At 55.7% G+C, this 19,358-nt stretch overlaps 5 protein-coding genes across 5 annotated transcripts; 3 read left to right on the top strand and 2 right to left on the bottom strand.

Moving 5' to 3' along the window:
- Positions 1-99: 99 nt before the first annotated feature.
- On the bottom strand, positions 100-4,847 carry BO80DRAFT_398334 (cytochrome P450; the record flags this gene model as incomplete). The annotated part of the gene is made up of 5 exons (XM_025717425.1): positions 4,617-4,847; positions 2,806-4,557; positions 2,257-2,753; positions 1,600-1,863; positions 100-1,548 (listed from the first exon to the last, which is right to left on the bottom strand). Exons 1-5 carry the CDS (start codon positions 4,804-4,806, stop codon positions 100-102), a joined length of 4,152 nt encoding a protein of 1,383 aa, XP_025579308.1. The 5' UTR covers positions 4,807-4,847.
- Positions 4,848-5,034: 187 nt separating this feature from the next.
- Positions 5,035-5,952, top strand: BO80DRAFT_421627 (EMI1 family protein). Its single transcript, XM_025718648.1, has one exon. The coding sequence runs from the start codon at positions 5,082-5,084 to the stop codon at positions 5,751-5,753; it is 672 nt and encodes a 223-aa protein (XP_025579309.1). The 5' UTR covers positions 5,035-5,081; the 3' UTR covers positions 5,754-5,952.
- Positions 5,953-6,178: 226 nt separating this feature from the next.
- Positions 6,179-7,640, top strand: BO80DRAFT_461449 (uncharacterized protein; the record flags this gene model as incomplete). Its single annotated transcript, XM_025722451.1, has 1 exon — positions 6,179-7,640. The coding sequence occupies one exon, from the start codon at positions 6,179-6,181 to the stop codon at positions 7,589-7,591; it is 1,413 nt and encodes a 470-aa protein (XP_025579310.1). The 3' UTR covers positions 7,592-7,640.
- A 190-nt stretch (positions 7,641-7,830) lies between these two features.
- On the bottom strand, positions 7,831-14,935 carry BO80DRAFT_461450 (glutamate synthase (NADH)). Its single transcript, XM_025722452.1, has 4 exons — positions 14,651-14,935; positions 14,527-14,567; positions 11,112-14,461; positions 7,831-11,058 (listed from the first exon to the last, which is right to left on the bottom strand). The coding sequence occupies exons 1-4, from the start codon at positions 14,824-14,826 to the stop codon at positions 8,245-8,247; spliced, it is 6,381 nt and encodes a 2,126-aa protein (XP_025579311.1). The 5' UTR covers positions 14,827-14,935; the 3' UTR covers positions 7,831-8,244.
- Positions 14,936-18,717: 3,782 nt separating this feature from the next.
- On the top strand, positions 18,718-19,317 carry BO80DRAFT_421629 (uncharacterized protein). The gene has a single exon (XM_025718649.1). The coding sequence runs from the start codon at positions 18,899-18,901 to the stop codon at positions 19,205-19,207; it is 309 nt and encodes a 102-aa protein (XP_025579312.1). The 5' UTR covers positions 18,718-18,898; the 3' UTR covers positions 19,208-19,317.
- The last annotated feature ends 41 nt before the right edge of the window (positions 19,318-19,358 follow it).

The following is a 19,358-nucleotide window of genomic DNA, read 5'->3' on the forward strand; positions in this document are numbered from 1 at the left end:
CGGCCAATGGTCCTGGGGACGATCTATGTACGAAAAACCCATAGAATGCAACCAAACTCCGTGTATATGCAAGGTTGCACCATATGCATCGCCAACCGTTTACGCATGCTGTCTCAACCGCACCCTGATATCCTTCTTGGGCAGGAAAGCGGCTCCCGATGGCCGGTGCTCGGGGATCGTAAAGCCTCCGTCTTGCGCGGGTTCGATATCCCACATGGTGAGGATGGCCGCAGTGAACGCGAGGAGCTTCCGCTCTGCAAAGGCGCGGCCCTTGCATCCAGACACGCCACCGCCAAAGGGCTTGATAGTGTGCACGTTCACTTTCCTCGCCCCCGTTTCGGGGTCAGTCGTAATAAACCTCAGCGGATCGAAGTCGCCAGGCTTCGAGAAATACCGGGGGTCGGTATGGAGAACAGCATGAGGAATCGCAACACTACCGCCCTTCTTGATTGCATATGAGCGAGGCTGTGCGACTCCGGCGGCAGCGGCATCTTCGTCGGATTCCGTGATGGTGAGATCGGACGTGACACCCCGGAATGACAGCGGCGCCGAGTCCAAACGTAGGGTTTCGTAGAAGCTTGCCTTCAACAATGGGCAGGACTTGACCAGCGCTTCGGTATTGATGGACAGTTTGGGAGCTTCCTGGAAAGCAAAGCCCGTCTCCTCCCGGGATATGGTCACATAGGGAGCTACCTCCTTCCGAATCTCTTCCAGGAGCGAGGGACTGGCATAGAGACGAAGAAGATGCCAGAAAACAACATTGGGGGAGTTTCCATTCATAGCCCAGAGCAAGGAAAGATGTGTAGGCGCGCTAGCCCTGGCGGAGAGCCCTAGTTCTTTGCACTTCCGAATCCGCTCCTTCTGGGGCTCCGAGATATCATCCAGATCCCGAAAGGTGAGTCCAGGGTCAATCCCATCATCCCAAGCCACAAAGGCCCGGTGATACGCGGTCAGGGCGTCGAGAAGCCGGGTCCGTGCCGCATGGGCTGCAGAGACCCCGGGGTGGACCAACCGAGGGACCCCCATGGACAACGCAACAAACTGGTTGTCCAGCGCGAAGACGTCCTCCAGCAGAGTCGGGAACGCCTCCAGAAGGGCTTCCCCCATGAAAATGGCCGTGGTGACGTGGCCCACGAATCTCCGGATGAGTGCGAAGAGGTTCGCCTCGCAGGACAGCGAGTCTTCTCCGTCGATCACCACGGTCTGGCTTCCCCGTTCCCACAGCGTCTGGTCCACGATGCTTCGACAGTTGGTCACCAGGTTGGGGATCTCCCGCTCGATCAGGCGGGTGGCAGTCTTGGTGCCTTCCGTGAGAAAAGGCTCGCGCATGAGCAGATTGGGGACATTATGGTTGAGCGCATGATGATCTACAGGGTTCAAGTTCCGGATCACCCCCCGGTCTCCAAAGATCTTCTCCAAGGCATAGTTGATCAAGTCCGTCGAGGAGGTCCCTCGCGCGGTGAACACCGCGTTAACCATGGATGGGGACACGACGACGTGGTGTTTGGTGCCACCCATGTAGATGCCAAAGACGGGCTCCTTCATGGACTCCCTACGAGCCCGTCAGCAATTACAGTCCCCGTTCATTATTCGGGGCACGCACCTGGATTTCTGGATGAGACTGACATGGTCCCAAGCAAAGGCCGGGCCATGGCCCAGCCAGGGGAGCCAGTACGGCACTGTCCGCACGGGGCGGGGATGACCCGCCTCGGGGCTGCCGCGTAGACGGCTCTGGAATCCAGTGATCAGGCGAGTGAGGACGCAGATTGAGACTAGGATGGCCACTAAGGCTGGCCATCCGATGCGCGCGAGACCATCGCGGACCAGCCGGAGGAGGTCCCCTGGCACTAGAAATGCATACTGCTCCATCGTAATGACAGGAACGTCCCGGACCCGGGCGCGGCAGCACAAAAAAGAGGGAAATGAGGTCGGGTTCACGGCCACGTTGATCAGAACAGTCAAGGGATGGAATGAGACAAATCTACCAAAGAGAAGGAATTAAGACGGATGAGACAAACGGGCAGTGCAGCCACCCCCGAAAAGCTGGGAGAACGTTGCTGATAGTTGGTTGGTGGTTCAGTCAAGTTCAGAACGGTACCGCCATGACGGCTTAGCTCAGCCGCCGTCAGTCATTCGGCTAAAGTCTGTTCCAGGCATTCATTCATCGTTCATAGTACATACATAATTACATTAAAATCAATGCTCCCGGCGCAGGATCTTCTGGAGAAGAGCGCTCTCCTGCTCATACTGGCTCACCTTGTTCTGCGAGCTGGCCACCTTGTGTAAGAGCCACTGAATCCGTGCGCTGAGCTCGCGGGGCTGCTTGGGCAGAGACCCCAGCAATTGCAGCTCCTGCTCGTATTTCCCGATACTCTTGTTCTCACTGCTCAGCAGTTGCTTGAAGATGTCTAGGTCCAGACGGCTGCTCAGGGTCTTGTTCTCCGTCAACCGCTTGAACACCGCCCGATAGACAGGCTTGCCGGGCTTAACCGCGTCCGGACAGCCGTGGACGGAACCGATGGAGATCAGCTCGGCCTGCTCCAGAGCGCGAAGGGTGGCCTCGCCGTTCTCCTTGAAGAGGTCGGAGAGCAGGACTTGGTTGTATGGCAGGGTACCATCCTTGGAGTGAGCCAGCGTCTTGATCAGATGCCATGCCTGTTCGTGGCTCCATTGCTTGGAATCGATGTCAGGGTTCAAGACGAACATCTTCAGGATCTCCGAGGCCGACTGCTCGATGATGCGATTGACAGCCGCTGTCACAAGGGTCAGCTACTCATTGTCGGATGCAAGATGGATGCAACGTACCTCGAGGCGTTTCGCCGGCTTCGATTCGCCGTGCCATGAATTCCAGATCGGTCACTCGGCCTCCCAGCACCTCAATGCAGCTGTCCAGACTATCTAGGCCTCCCAGTTCCTCCATGCTTTGAACCTGCTTGTCCCCATCCTTCGCCTCATACTCAAGATGGCTGAGCACAAACTTTCTCCCCACTTCAAGGGAGCAGTCGCCCAAAGAAATAGTCCGGAACACGGAATTCGGCAAAGCTTTGCTCAGGGGTTTGGAGAAGGAAACATCGGTAGTGAGAAAGACCACATGAGCGATATTCCCGCTGGTCAAGCCTGCGGCCCATTCCGTGATCTTGTCGTACACCACGCTGCTCTCCGAAGCATTATGCAGGAAGTTGTCAATCACCACGACGGGGCGCTGCTCCGGGTGAGCCTCAAGATATTCTTCGTCGGAGAGATGCGCCTCCTTGTCATCCTTCTTCCGGTTGGCCAGTGCGACCCTCTTCAGAGCCGTGGCGGTATTCTGCCAGATCTTGCTGAGCTGCGCATCCAGGGTTTCGGAAAACCCGGCCTTGGTGCCAATCATGCCCTGCGCGGCCAGGTCGATGAAGCTGCTTATGCTGTTCATCCATGAGAACACCGGCCGGTACCCGACCTGGCTGGCAGCACGTGCAATCTTTGCGGTGTCGCCCTTGGCGTCCTGAATCTGCTTACAGTCGATGACGACCTTGTACTTGTAATTCTCGAGGGCCCGGTCCAGCACCAGCTCCCGCTTTCCCGTGCCACGAGGCCCGTGGATGACGATGAACGTCTCGGCATTCTCCATCAACCAGGATTGCAGCTGCTTGATGTCTCCCTGGCGATCCTCCCAGATCGCTGTGAGGCGGCGGGGATCTGTCTTACGGTGCCCGAAATAGATGATATTAGCTTTATTAGCCTGATTCCGGATCCATTTGAGGATACTGTTCTCTTCGGTCTGCAGAGTTGCCTTGATCTTCATCTCGATGAAAAAGGTGCGGATCGGGTCGAACACTGTCACGGTGATGGCCGCGATGAGGGCGGCAATGGCAGGGATCACGATCCTCGGGTGGTTCAGGATCCAGTCCTTGATGACCGACAACTTGATGTTCCGCTCGTACTTGATCTTGACTCTCGTGCCGGACTTGCCACCGCCCTCCTCCTCTGGGATGGTGAATCCGTGCATGCAGTTCTTGGCCATGACTGCGTACTTGGGTCGCGAGAATGCCACAAACGCATATCGCGGCGTGATCTTGGAATCGGATGGCTGCCTCTCGATGTCTCTCAACTTTCCGTATCTTCTAAAGAACGAATACAAAGTCTCCGTGCTTAAATCCGTCGCGGTTCCATCCGCAGAGCCCGGCAGGAACTCCACGCGCAACCGCTGACTTGGGATGCGATACAGGTCTTCGATCCATGGCCGACCATGCACATGGGCAACCTTGACCTGCTGGAACGGGTTGAACCAGGGTCTGATCGGATTTTGTTCCAGGTGGTCTTGAACCAGGGTCACGATGTCCGTGGTCTCGACCCCGTCCTTGCGGGTGTACTTCACAAACGCGCCGCCTTCTCTGAAGCGCGGGATGACTTCCCTGATGTCGATGTTCAGGCTCTGTGGAAACACCCGACGAATGATGTGCAATGGATCTGACGCCGCCAGATGTGGTCGGTTAATCCGTTGCAATGCCACCTCGTAGGCTCGGGTTCCGCTCAGCGGGCCTTGCAACAGCCATTGTAGCTTCGATGGGAAGATATCTGTTTTTCAAGGGGACATTAGCTCAGTAGACGAATTGCTTTAAGGACTCCAACCGTACTATTTACAAATAAAAGACCCTCGTCGTCTTTCACATCAATGTGACCAGTCTCGAGGAAGGAGGCATGTGACGAAGTACTCCGGCTGGCGATGATCGCCTTGGTCACGGAAGCGATCGCAGGACGCCTGGTAAAAGGTACAGGACATAAAGATGCGCGGGGCACCACCGCTCGACCAGAAGCTCGCATCATCTCTGCAGGTCTCGCAGCATTGTAAAGGAAGCTGGGGACGTTCCTTGTGCGAGGGGAGAAGTTGTTCCTGACGGCCACGATGACGTCGGTCTGAACCATTGGGACCCATACGCGCTGTGACGGGTAGATTACCCCTCTGGGTGCGGGGTTGCTCCGCATTACCGTCACGGCGCGTTCGGCGTGAAATTTACCTCGCCGATCCCGATTCCGCAATTCATGATTCCATCCCCAGCATCCACAGACCGACGTCTCTTCCATCCTCAACATTGACAATTATGGGTTGGTGGTGGAACTCCGCTCCCACAGAGAGCGAGCCTCAGGCCCCTCCGGCCTCCAAGCCATCGGCATCACAACCCACCCCGGAGACCACACCCTCCGCGCCATCCCCGCCGCCGCAACCCCGGACCTTAAGCCGCGAGGAGCAGGCCGACGCCGAATGGAAGAAACTGGTCGCCAGTCTAGAGAGCGACATCAATGGCACGAAACCCCCGCAGACCTCCTCCGTGGGTGACTCCTCATCGCCCGACTCCACATCCTCCTCCACCGACCCTCGAGCACCCCCGTCGTCCATTGCTCCTGACTCCCTGTACGACGACACCATGTCCTGCCGCTCCGCATTCGACTATGCATTCTTCTGCCAGTCCTTTGGTGGCCAGTTCGTCAACGTCTACCGCTATGGCGAGCTCCGGTCCTGCAGCGAACACTGGGACAACTTCTGGATGTGCATGAAGACCCGCACGTTACCGGACCAGCAGCGCCGGAAGGCCATCCGCGACCACAACCGCAAAAAGGCCATCAAGTACAAGACTGGCCCTAGCAGTGAAGACGTCTGGGACGTGCGGACGGAGCCGGTGCAGAACGCTTTCTCGGGGGATTTTGCCGCCCTGGAACTCGAGATGCAGGCGGAGGAAGCCGAAGAAGCGCGCCAGAAAGCCGCATCCACCTAGAGACACTTCCCTTGGTCTCTGTCTCTGCTGGGGGGGAACCTTCCGAGGGGATCTCTCCCTCCTCATGTTGTCATGTCATGTAGATGGATACCTGTCTCCCAGGGAGACTCTGTATAATAGCATAAGTATAGTACTACGTCCCTGAGGTCTCCCCACTCCTGCACGCAGCCCTAGACAAAGGAACTTGCCCTCGACAAAGCGACATTCCCCGACAGACAATGCCAATGACTCTTTATCCGACCGATCTTTGTCGCCGACCAGTTCCTAGCATCATCCCTCTGCACGACCTTAATATATAGACGATCGTGCTCAACCCCGGTCGTCCAGCCCGTCTCTCCTCCAACAATTCTCCTCTCCACCAATGAGCCTGTCCACTGGTCTGATCTCCATGCGCAACGCCCCCGACAACTTCCTGCATCTCACGAATGCTCCCCTGTATTGCTCGCATCGTCGATATGCTAGCCTCCACATCTCCGTGCACCACTACCACCGACGACTCGCTTGATTCCACCGTGTCACTCGCCATGAACATGGATCTAGACCATCTCATAGACCTGCCCGACATCTCGCCCTTTTCCCCATCCTCATCCCCTTCTCCGTCCAACCCTATGATTCAGACCCCTGTCCCGGTTCCCATCCCGGTCCCTATCGCGGTCCCAGTCTCCGCCGCTTCCCCAATCCCAGCTGCCTCTTCCCCTCTCGTCATCCGATTCCCCAGTCCCCGGACCTCTCCCACCGGACCACTCCTACCCCAATCCCAGCCCCAACCCCAGCTCCAGATCCAGCTCGCCCCATCCCCACCCCCAGTCCCAGTCCCAGTCCCAATCCCAACCAAGCCCAAAAAAACCGTGACCTGGGGCCCGGTGATCGAAATCTCCGACGAGGAAGACCACCACCACCACCACCACCACCACCACCACCATCACCATGAAGATGACCCCGATGGGGAATACGAGGACGACGACCAGGCAGCGTACTATTCCGCAGCCGAAGAAGAAGAAGAAGCGTCCTGGACCGAGATGGTCCCGGAATCTGCTTATGCGTATGCCACTCCAGCCCTAACGCCGTATTCAGGGCACGGGCACGGGCACGAGCACGGGCAAGGTCCGGTGGAGTATCAGCAGCATTATTACAATCACGGGTATGGGTATGGATATGGATATGGGTACAATCCTGGCTACAACCAGGATTACAATTACAGTTACAATTACAACCATCAGCCTCAGCCTCAGCCGCAACTTCCGTCTCAGCTCCCACTCCAGTCTCAGTCCCAGTCTCAAGCTGTCTTCCCACCTCCACCTCCACCTCCACCTCCAACTCAACCCCCAATGCAAACCCCAGCACCACCCACCTGGCACACCAACACCAACACCAACCAGCTACAAAACCAACATACACATCAACCCCCAAACCCCCCCACCACCCCCCACCCAATCCGCAAACCATCCACCCAAACAGACCACGAAACCTTCTACCGCAACCTCTGGCACGCAGCCCGCACCGCCGAACTACAACGAAACATCGCCTACGGCGCCCTGGAACTCATCGCGCCCCCCGAATACCTGAATCAGGTCATGAAGGTCGAGGAGTGGTATCTGTGGAGTGTCGCTGGGGTGCAGGCCAGAGCCGCTCGTCAGACCCTGGGGTCGGGGGCCGGGGTCGGGGCTGGGGCCGGGACCGGGACCGGGCCCTATGTGGCGGCTAGGAGGGGGCCCGTTATTGAGGGTCGTGTGGGGAAGAATACGGCGAAAAACAGAAAAGGGACGGCGGGGGATCTCGGGCAGGGGTCCCTGCGAAGCGTTGCATGCGGACCTGGACCCGGGCCCGGACGGGATTGAGAAGCCGGGGCCAAGCGAGGTTCTGCTGAGCAGATCCCAGAGCCATTATCGACATCACAGTCACAGTACAGGAGGCTACAATCAAGACACGCAACAGGCATGCGTCACGGAGACCACATCGGCTCGGAGGCACTGGCATGGCAGGTCTGATATCCTCGGCGGTCAATGCCCCTTCGCAACAGGTGGGATCCGTGGACAACCAGGCGGTATAATTTCATACGGATGATACTCAAAGAAAGCCGGTGAGAAATCAAAGCCTTTGATATCGATAGGAAACAAGACAATATGTACATCGAATTGAGATGGGCTCAAATGGCACTCGCTCCGACTCCTCGCACATCTTTTGGGAAAGGAACAGAACGCTGCAACCAGTCGCATATCATCCTCCAGAAGAGAAACCCTAAATGTAAAGATTTCCTCCCCGCAAAGCATAACCCTCTTCAAAACCCCACCCAAAGCATCGATCCAGTGACTAGTAGAATTCCGGCTTCGCCTATAGGTAAGTGCCTTGATGGAAAGAAGCCACCCAATAGTTACCCCCAAGTCACAAACTTTTCTCTTCTCGACATTGCAATTCATAGATTCGTTGCTACCCTGACAGGAACCTCATCGCCGGAACCGGTCCAGCGTGGCGGCTCGGGTCCCAGGGGGATTTAGGCGGAAACCGTCTGCTGAGCAGCCTGGGGAACAGTATCGATAGCGGGCCGGCGCACAATGCCACCAGTGACGGGGAGCTGGGAGCTAATGCCCATAAGGAAAGTATCCACCTCACGAGCACACTGGCGACCTTCGTTGATACCCCAGACAATGAGGGACTGGCCACGGCGGCAGTCACCAGCAGCGTACACGCCCGACACATTGGTAGAGTACTGGCCAGGAGGCGTCTTGACGTTCTTACGAGCGTCACGCTCAATGCCCTCGCCCAGGACACGGTCCTCAGGACCAAGGAAGCCCATGGAGAGGAGAACAAGGTCCGCGGGGAAGAACTGCTCACTGCCCTCAACGGTCTTCATGTCCCAACCACCGGAAGCGCTCTTGGTCCACTCAACGCGAACAGTGTTGATACCCTTGACGCGGCCATTGCCGTCGTCAACGAACTCCTTGGACATGACACAGTACTCACGAGGGTCCTTGCCCATGTGCGTCTTGACCTCCGAGTGACCGTAGTCGACACGGTAGATCCGGGGCCACTGGGGCCACGGGTTGTCGCGGGCGCGCTCCGGCGGGGGCTGAGGCAGCAACTCGAAGTTGGTGACAGACTTGGCACCGTGGCGAACAGAGGTACCAATGCAGTCATTTCCAGTATCACCACCACCAATGACCACAACGTGCTTGTCCTTGGCGGAGATGTAGGCGCCGTCGGCAAGGTTGGAGTCGAGGAGCGACTTGGTGTTGCGGTGCAAGAATTGCATGGCGAAGTGAACACCGTCCAGCTCACGGCCAGGAACCTTCAGGTCACGAGCCACGGTGGCACCGGTGGCAATGATAACAGCGTCGTTAGTCTGGCGCAGAGATTCCAAGGTAACCTCGTGGTCAGGGCCGACGGGGGTGCCAGGTGCGAACTGGACTCCCTCAGCAGCCATCAGATCGACACGGCGCTGCACAACCTTCTTGTCCAGCTTCATGTTGGGAATACCATACATAAGCAAACCACCAATGCGGTCGGCACGCTCATAGACAGTGACAGTGTGTCCAGCACGGTTGAGTTGATCGGCAGCAGCGAGACCTGCGGGACCCGAACCGATAATGGCAACAGTCCTGCCAGTGCGGGTGTTGGGGGGACGAGGGACCATCCAGCCCATTTCGAAACCACGGTCAATGATGGCACACTCGATAGACTTGATACCAACAGGATCTTCATTGATTCCCAGAACACAAGCACCCTCGCAAGGAGCAGGGCAAACACGGCCAGTGAACTCGGGGAAGTTGTTGGTCATGAGAAGACGGTTGAGGGCATCTTGCCACTGGTTCTGGAACACCAGCTCATTCCACTTGGGAATGATGTTAGAGATCGGGCAACCGGTGTCGGACTGGCAGAAAGGAACACCACAGTCCATGCAGCGAGCGGACTGGTACTTGAGTTCGTCCTCACTGAGGCGGTTGGAAAGCTCCGCCCAGTCACGAGTACGAGTGGCCGGGTTGCGGTACTTCTCCTTCCGTCGGCTGTACTTCATGAACCCTCTCGTCTTGTCCAGGATGAGAGCCGAGCGCTTCTTCTCGGTCTTCGAGTCACTAATGCTGTCCTCAATATCCAGCATTTCTGCCTTCTTGGCATCTCCTTCAGGGGCCTTGGGCTTCTCCGCAGGAACTGGAGTGCTGGGGAGCTGGGGAAGAGAGAACTCGGCCTTCTTAGCGGCCTCGGCCTTGGCAGCTTCCTCCGCCAGGATCCGCTTGTAGTCCGTGGGCAGCACCTTGACAAAGTGAGGAAGGGCACGGGTGAAGTCGAGCAAGATACGGGCGGCGAGCTCTGAGCCAGTGTAGTGGTGGTGGTCCTCAATCAAGCCACGAACGAAAGCAATCTCAGCGGGGTCTTCCAGGCCGGACACCTCGACCATCTCCATGTTGACCTTGGAATGGAAGTCCTGGTTCATATCCAAGATGTAGGCGATACCACCAGACATACCAGCGGCGAAGTTACGGCCAGTTGAGCCGAGGACGAGGACGCGGCCACCAGTCATGTACTCACAACCGTGATCACCGACACCCTCCACGACAGCAGTAGCGCCAGAGTTACGAACAGCGAAACGCTCGGCAGCCATACCACGGAAGAAGCAAGTACCGCGAGTGGCACCATAAAGACAGGTGTTACCAACAATGACGTTCTCCTCGGCCTTGAATGCAGCACCGCGAGGGGGGTAGATGATAAGACGACCTCCCGAAAGACCCTTACCAATGTAGTCATTGGCATCGCCCTCCAGCTCGAGGGTGATACCAGGAGCCAGGTAGGCACCGAATGACTGACCAGCAGAGCCCTTGATGTTGGCGTGGATGGTGTCCTGGGGAAGACCTTCGCCGCCATAACGGCGACTGACCTGGTAAGACAAGGTAGCGCCCAATCCACGGTCGGTGTTAACAATATCACATTCGATCCTGCAAGGCAGACCCTTCTCCAATGCCAACTCCGACTCGGCGATCAGCTTGTTGTCGAGACGGGTGTGGAGACGGTGGTCCTGCTTGCGGACGTTGTATGTAGCAACGCCAGGGCGCAGAGAGTGGGCAGGCGTAAGGATGAGGGACAAGTCAATCTTCTCCTGCTTGGCATTCCGAATGTCTTCGCGGACCTTGAGAAGCTCGGCGCGTCCCACCATCTCATTCACCGTGCGAACACCCAACTTGGCCATGATGGCACGCATCTCGTTGGCGACATAGTAGAAGAAGTTGATCACGTGCTCGGGTGTACCCTGGAACTTGGCCCGGAGCGCCGGGTCCTGGGTTGCGATACCGACAGGGCAGGTGTTGAGGTGGCACTAGACATGTAAATTAGCATATTTATCTTGGGCTATTAACAGAATGAATTTACCTTGCGCATCATGATACAACCCATGGCAATCAGAGGAGTTGTAGCAAATCCGAATTCTTCGGCTCCGAGCAGACAAGCGACAGCAAGGTCACGGCCCGTACGGATTTGACCATCAGTCTGCACAACGACACGTCCACGCAGATCGTTGAGGACGAGGGTCTGGTGGGTCTCCGCCAGACCCAGTTCCCAAGGAAGACCAGCATACTTGATACCAGTCCAGCGAGAGGCACCAGTGCCACCGTCGTGACCCGAAATCAAAATATGATCGGCCTTAGCCTTAGCGACACCAGACGCAACGATACCAACACCGACCTCCGACACCAATTTGACAGAGACACGGGCACGAGGGTTGGAGCATTTGAGATCGTAGATGAGCTGTTTCAAATCCTCGATGGAGTAGATATCGTGGTGGGGAGGTGGCGAGATCAGACCGACACCGGGAGTAGAGTAACGGGTGCGCGCAATAGGGCCAACAACCTTGTGGCCAGGAAGCTCACCACCTTCTCCGGGCTTAGCTCCCTGGGCCATCTTGATCTGCAACTCATCGGCATCGGCAAGATAGTGAGAAGTCACACCGAATCGGCCGGACGCAATCTGCTTAATGGCAGACCGCATGGTATCGCCGTTCTCGAGCCTATTGCTCCGCTCCGGGTCTTCACCACCTTCACCGGTGTTCGACTTTCCGCCGAGGCGGTTCATGGCAATCGCGAGGGTGGAGTGAGACTCCATGGAGATAGAACCGTACGACATGGCACCCGTAACAAATCGACGGACAATTTCAGTCCAAGGTTCAACCTGGTCGATAGGGATTGGTGTGCGCTGCTCGAAATCGAAGTCGAGCATACCACGGAGGGTACAGTTCTTGATCTGCTCATGAGCAGCCTTGGCATACGCTTCATAAGACTTGTCGTTCTTTGTACGCACGGCATCCTGCATGTTCGCAATGCTGACTGGGTCGTTGATGTGCTCTTCACCACCATCACGCCAGTGGTATTCACCAGACTCGGGAAGGCCGGGGATATCGACGATCCCGCGAGAAGGATATCCACGGTCGTGGAAAGCGAAGGCATCCTGAGCAATCAGTTCAAATGTCAGGCCACGAATACGGCTTGCAGTTCCAGAAAAGCAACGGTCAATGACACTGTCGTCAATACCAAGAGCCTCGAAAATCTGAGCACCCTTGTATGACTGCAGGGTGGAGATACCCATCTTGCTCATGACCTTCAGGATACCGCCATCACAGGAGGCCTTGTAGTTCTCGATGACCTTCTCGTCAGGAAGCTGCTTGCGGATCAACTTTTCCCGGTTCATTTTCAAGATACATTCCATGGCGAGGTAGGGGTTAATGGCATCAGCACCATAACCGACCAGGACACACATGTGGTGAACCTCACGAGCCTCAGCAGTCTCCACAACTACGGCGGCAAGTGATCTCCACTTGTTGCGGACCAGGTGGTGGTGAACAAGACCCGTTGCCAAAAGCGCAGACACGGGAACCCTGTCCTCCCCAGTGGCGCGGTCCGAGAGCACGAGAATCTTGTCACCGTTCTGGATGGCTTCAGTGGTGGCATCGCAGATGGCATCGAGGGCCTCAAGGTATCCTGGAACTCCCTTCTTCTTCTCGAAGGTGATATCAATGGTCTTCACAGTCCACTCCTTGTGGACCTGAGGGATGTTCTTCAGTGCATTGAACTCGGGAATGCTGAGAATGGGAGAAGGAAGCAACAAGCGGTGGCACTGAGACTGCTCCATCTCCAAGAGATTGCCCTGAGGGCCAACATAGCACTCCAGCGACATGACCACAGCCTCACGAATAGGGTCAATGGGGGGGTTCGTGACTTGAGCGAAAAGTTGGCGGAAATATTCGTAGAGAAGCCGAGGCTGCTTGGCGATGCACGCCAATGGAGCGTCATTGCCCATGGAGCCAAGAGCCTCCTTGGAGTCGGCAGCCATCGGGCCAAGGAGTAGACTGACTTGTTCAAAGGAGTAACCGAAAGCCTTCAGACGAGGATCGTTCTGGACAGTCGTATCGTCCAGGACGTATGTCAGGTCCACGCTCTGCTCATCCAGTCTCTCCTTGATAGCCGGCAACTTGAGGAGTTCCTTGTCCAGCCACGAAGCAAAGTCATGTCTGTGGGATACAGTGTATTTGAGCTCGGAGTCATCGATAATCCGTCCAGCGACTGTGTCGACCAGAAGCATCTTTCCGGGTTGCAGACGACCTTTCTGAACCACACGCTCAGGGTCGATGTCAACCGCACCAACCTCGGATGCACAGATGATGCGGTCGTCATCCGTCACATAAAATCTGCAAGGACGCAATCCATTACGGTCGAGGTTTGCACCACAGTAGCGACCGTCGGAGAACGTGAAGAGAGCGGGGCCATCCCACGGTTCCATCTGGCAAGCAGCCCATTCGTAGAAAGCAGCCTTGGAGGGATCCATGGCCGGATTGTCTTGCCACGCTTCAGGGATCATAAGCATGACCGCCTCGGGCAAAGACAACACTCCGTTGATCATCAACAGTTCAAGAACGTTATCAAAAGCGGCCGAATCGGAGCCGCCGTCCTCAACAATCGGGTACAGTGAATCGAGCTCCTCTCCGAAGATGTCCGACTTCAGCACACCTTCTCTCGCACGCATCCAGTTTTTGTTGCCACGAAGGGTGTTGATTTCGCCATTGTGGGCAGCCCAACGCAGAGGCTGCGCACGGTCCCAAGAAGGGAATGTGTTGGTAGAGAAGCGCGAGTGGACGAGGGCAAAGTGACCTTCGTAATCAACGTTTACCAAGTCATGGTAGTACTGGTACACCTGGACGGGGGCCAATTGACCCTTGTAAACGATGTTCCGGTTGCTCAGCGAGCAGAGATAGAACCAGTTCGCAAGACCAATGACGTGGGTAGCCCGCTTTCGCAGAACATATAGTTGACGTTCGAATGTTTTATCATCGAAAGCCTCCGGATCGGTAATCTCTGGCTTGTTCCCTTCACCATAGGCCGATCTCAAGACCACAAAAGGCTGCAGGATGGTAGGCTCCCGGGAAAGAGCAGCAGGGCCCAGAATGGTCGAGTCGCGCGGAACCTCACGCCAACCCAGCACTCGAAGTCCCAAGGATGTGGCAATCTCCTCAAAGTTCTTTACAGATGCCTTCACAGAGTCTTCGTCGGGCTTGAAAAACAGGTTGCCGACAGCGTACTGGCCGAGAGGAGGAAGATCAACTCCAACTTCACGGGCAAAGTTCTTTATGAAAAACTTGTGGGGGATACTGGTCATCACACCGGCACCATCGCCATCGCGCGCATCGGAGCCAACGGCTCCACGATGCGTCATGTTGCATAGCAAATTGCGAGCTGCAGGAAGAATGGGAGTTCAGTTACCAAGCTTCCAGCAATCGCAGACGAGTGTAGATACGTACCATCACTGACAATCTTGTGGCTAGGCTTGCCCTTGATGTGGCTAAACATCAATCACGCTGCTGTTAGCGCTTTCTTCCATGAGTGCCAGAGGGGAACCATTGAATAGCTTCGCTGGGGACTTACGCCGCAAAGCCTACACCACACGCATCCTTTTCGTATTCGGGGTCATAGAGACCTTGCCTCTCGGGCAAAGTGTTGGCCCAGCCATATCCTTTCTTTGGCTGGAATTCCGAATACTCTTGCGGCTTCTGCTCGTCCACTATAGATTTGCCATATATTTCCTCCAAGTTCAGACCCATTCTTCCGCCGATGGCCGACAGAGAATGGAATGGCAAAACTGGGGGGGATTGGTGGCTGCTATTCGGAAGGGCCGCCGCGGAACAAGTCGGGGCGGGGGATGGGGGGGAGGGGGAGGGGGGCAGTTCGTTTGTATGGATAAGTACTATGGTCGTCACAGAGACCAGGAGGCAGGAGCGCGGGCAGAAAGGAAGGGACAATCCAAGGAACTTCTAGTGAGGGCCCAGCGTCTGGCTCCGAGAGAGATGGAAGTGGGAGAAAGAGAGAAGGAGAAAAGCGATCCAGGAGGGGAGGGGAGGGGGGGGGGGAAGGGAATAATAAAAAGGGCAGGAGAGCGGGAGGAGCTACCTACTGTTACTACTGCTACTACGGGGGGGTGCGGTCCGGGGATTTCACCTCGAGACTCCGATACTCCGTACCAGACCAGTATGTAAAATTGGGGGAATTGTCGGGGCGGACAAACGCTCGCACACCTGGCTCCAGGTCGGGTGAGTCCACCGCAACTCGATCCAATTATTCCCAGTGTCAAGAGTCAAATGGTATGGAACCGAAAAAATACGATGGTGGAGATGTTCGAGGATTCCCGTGGCAAATCGTAGCTTTCCTGGCTTAGTCGTAGGACTGGAGTGGTGAGGACGGAGGGCTAGTTTAAAGCCAGGCAGGTAAGCAATCAGTGGTGACGGGCGCAGGGAAAAGGGAACTAATGCGGGCTGGCAGATGGCAATGATTTCTAGCGCTGTAAGGGAATGAATGGGACGACAATTCCATCAGTCGGCTACCCTCTCTGCACTCTGCAGTCTGCATACCCGCAAGCAGTTCCAGGAGATTTGGGAGGGGGGGGGATGATGTCGGTATGTGCATACGATGATCTACAAGAGTAGGTTCTGTTTGCTTCTGTCATGGTGGTGCAGAAGGCAAATGGTATGTGTGGCTGACGTCGACTTCGTGGGTGGAGGGTGGTAGGCTGGTCGCCTCTGGGGTCGGACTTGTCTGAGAAAAGAAAGCATTTCCACCAAATCATCATGGTAGTGGCTGTAGTGGCTCGAGGGAGGCATGTATCTACCTAGGAGGAGTAGTAGTGAGTGAATGAGTGGTACTGTGTACTGCACTCCAGACGGGGATTTGTTCTAGAGAAGGAGATAAGCCAGCGTCCACCAATCAGGAGGGTGGCTTTGCAACCTTCCGCAGAAAGATTAGGTTTTGGCTACGTCAAGATCCAGGCCGGTGGGGCCCCGGGCCAAAAAGAAGGAAAAGGGCAACAGAAAAGGTTGTCCGCTGACGGCGCTAGTGGGAACTCTGGGATACACTGGCTGGTATCGAGCGGTAATGGCGGTCCCGTTCGTTTCCTCCATACGGCAACACCAAAATGGTCTCCAAATGCAGTGGTAATCCAATTAGGGGCCTGGCCGCTGAGGCTGCCGCATGGCAATAGTTCCATATTAATGCACTGCCTCGGAGTGGGCAACAGGCCAAAAACACACTTTTCCCGCCGCACCCAGATCCTGCGCACTGCACACTGCACACTGCACACATCCAGATCAACCCATCGGGTGAACAAGGGCTACAGTGAAAGTCAATCCATGGCTTTTGGAGGCCGGATCAACCATAACATGATCATCCCACTGTCTTCACTGTCAACTATTGGAGAATACGCCTGGGTGGCCTGTTCCACACCAGTCTCATCAGATTGGAGGAGGTCATCCTTTGGCCAAAAGCAGGAAAGGTACCCATGCAGTTACGAATCGCTGTGTGGATTCGGCTTGTCTTATTATTTCTTTGGTTCTACCCACTACTTTATGTAGTAAGACGATAATGGGGCTCGATCATCTGGTATTCTTTATTGGGGCCTGCAGAGTATTCGTGGCTCCCGCGAGTAGATACGGGCAATATAGAAGGGTAAACATAGTGAACGACAAAGAGAACAATGAGATGCTCGCCTCCTTGGTGCATCCAGGATGCCAGGATTTAGTACCTCAAGTACTCCTGTATAACTGATCCATCTAGGGATACATTATCCCATTAGGGGTTGCTCCAAAGCTCAAAGTGACCCTCTACGAGTCAAGGTTCCTTTTCCCTCCCACTGTTCAGCAAGTGCAGGGCTCGACTAGATGGATGGGTGATTGGGCGTTGCACCTGTGGGGCAGCGCAGGGATACAGTGCTTATCCCCGATTGTGTCCCAATCAGTTGGTCGGCCTGTGCTGAAGTGCCCGGCATTCCCTGCACATGGTAAGTCATCCCCAAGCAGCCTGGGAGACCCGGGCGAGGGGACAAATCCGGAAGGCCACGGCTGGGAAAGCCATCGCATTCTTACTCCAAAAATTGCTTGGCAGGCACTGCGAGTTACATCGGAACGGTAAGGAGCCTGGGTTGCCAGGCCGATTATTTCTATGTATAAGAGAAAAGCAGGATCATCCTGGAAGGTGGTTTCTTGTAGTCATAGTAGTTGCAGAGTAGTCATAGTAATTGTCGAGTGGGTGGCTTCTTCGGTGTGTGTCAGTGTATCCCCAATATGTCCACGGCCCGCGAGTGACTGACTGGAGGTGTATACCTTGTGCGGTAAACCATCGCCACAGGAATAAGCAGAAGAGTCGGAGAGTGCAATATGCAGACGATTGGCTCTTTCCGAGTAGGTAGGTTCGGTAGGTAGTCGGGTGCATCGTGCATAATCTGTACCTAAGTAATAAATAATAAGTACTCCGTACGAAGTACTACTGCCCTAATTCCTCGTACCGTCGACGGAGGAGGGTGATCAATCGGAAACAATGAGAGTTCTGCCGGACAGAACAATCATCTGCACACGCGGCCTGCAATTCGCAAGAGGCCTGCAACCGAAGGACTTTTGGTCCAGGCGCTAAGCCGAGCACAGGGCAATAGATGACCTCGTCTGTTGTCGCAGGACCGAGGGCCCTAACAAAGTACACGCTTCCCTTCCACCCTACCAGTACCATGAGACACTCCAAACTAAAATTCGCATACCCCACGCTCAGTTGCAGGTTGTCGGGCGATCGGTGGTAAGTTGGTAAGTTGAGCCGTTACAAGCGTATACGTGGTCGGGGCCGGTATATGTATTTATGGGAAGGTCGAAAGTGGGTAAGTTACTGGCACGGAGCGGCACCACTCACTCAGCTCAGCCTGCAGGCTGCTGTCCGCCCAGGCGAACGAGCATCCGACAACGGCCAAGCTGGACGCCTTTCCCTTTCCGTCCCGGAATCCCTCCTCCCTCCCTCCTCCCTCTTCCCCCCTCCTGAGAATTCCCAACCCCTCTCCGAGCCACGTTTCCTCTGGGCTGACTCTTGTCTCTATTACACCCACCCGTGACTTTACCGGATAGCAGCTGCCTAGTCCCAGCCTGCCCCGCCGATTTCGGGGCTCCCGCGACGCACCTTGCGTTCCAAGCATGCCTGTGGACTAGGCCCGTTGGAGTTTCTCCAGCTCATTTCTTGAGGTCATCAAACCGCTTATCTGCCACTCCCTTCAAATAGCGACATTCTTACTCGACGCCGCCCATCTAGCCAACCATCTAGACGTTCCATCCGTAGTTTCAGAAACCTTCCACTGAACGTAATTGAGAGGGCTCAGGGCTCATTTTCTGGGGAAAACCCACCCTCCCCGTGGAAATGGATGATTCCCATGGATGTCACTCCGGGCAGGACTGGCCGGACGGAGAAGGACCGTCACGGTCGGTAGCCGTTGATTGGCCCCGACCAATGGGCGTGCACCAAGGCCACCAACACCACCCCGGAAATACGAGCGGTATGGACGCATACAGGCCGGGATCTACCCAGAATTACGGCCGTTCCTCCTTCCCTCTGGATTCTGTACTTTGTACGGAGTAGTATCTATCCACCACCCTCGGAATCACAGGATGCTGATGCTGGCAGTCGGAATTCTGGCCCGATAAGAGCTTATTCAAAATAATCTTATGACAATGGTAATACATAAATCAATGGATTTCCAATCTCCCTCCCCGGGTTGCCTGGACGGTGTTGTGTTCACCTCCCACTGGTTGACAGATCAATGGATCCCACCATGCCACGGGCAACCCCCCAAGTCTTTAATCTTAATAATCATCAATGCCGTTGCTCCGGGACGTTTGGGACGAGGATTTCGACAGTTCGTTTGAGCGCGAGTGTGGCCCGATTGGAGAGTTGGGTCGCGGGCTTCAGGCTTCTATTTACTTGCTTAAGGCGACGGCCACGGTCTCATCCCGTCGCCTTTGCTTTGCATATGAACGATCGATACTCCGTACTCTCGGCCGATCTGCGAAGTCCGAACGTGTTCGAGCATCTTCTAGGTTCCTTTGCCCCTTTGGCCAAACAGCAGCACTAGGCGGGCTATGGCGCCTCGCTAATTATTGGACCTCACCTCCCCGAACTAGATAGAAGGCTTGAAGTCGAGAGGGATGGAATGACTCAGAAGGTATGGAATGATCGCTAATTACAGCCGGACAGGCGCGAATCGCGCAACGAGCTGCCGTGTTACCCTCCGATTTCCCCCTTTGTGCTTCCCACCTCAATCTCCTCGTCAGCCTCT

This window comes from Aspergillus ibericus, assembly GCF_003184845.1.
Source record: "Aspergillus ibericus CBS 121593 unplaced genomic scaffold BO80scaffold_4, whole genome shotgun sequence".
NCBI classification, from domain to species: Eukaryota; Fungi; Ascomycota; class Eurotiomycetes; order Eurotiales; family Aspergillaceae; genus Aspergillus; species Aspergillus ibericus.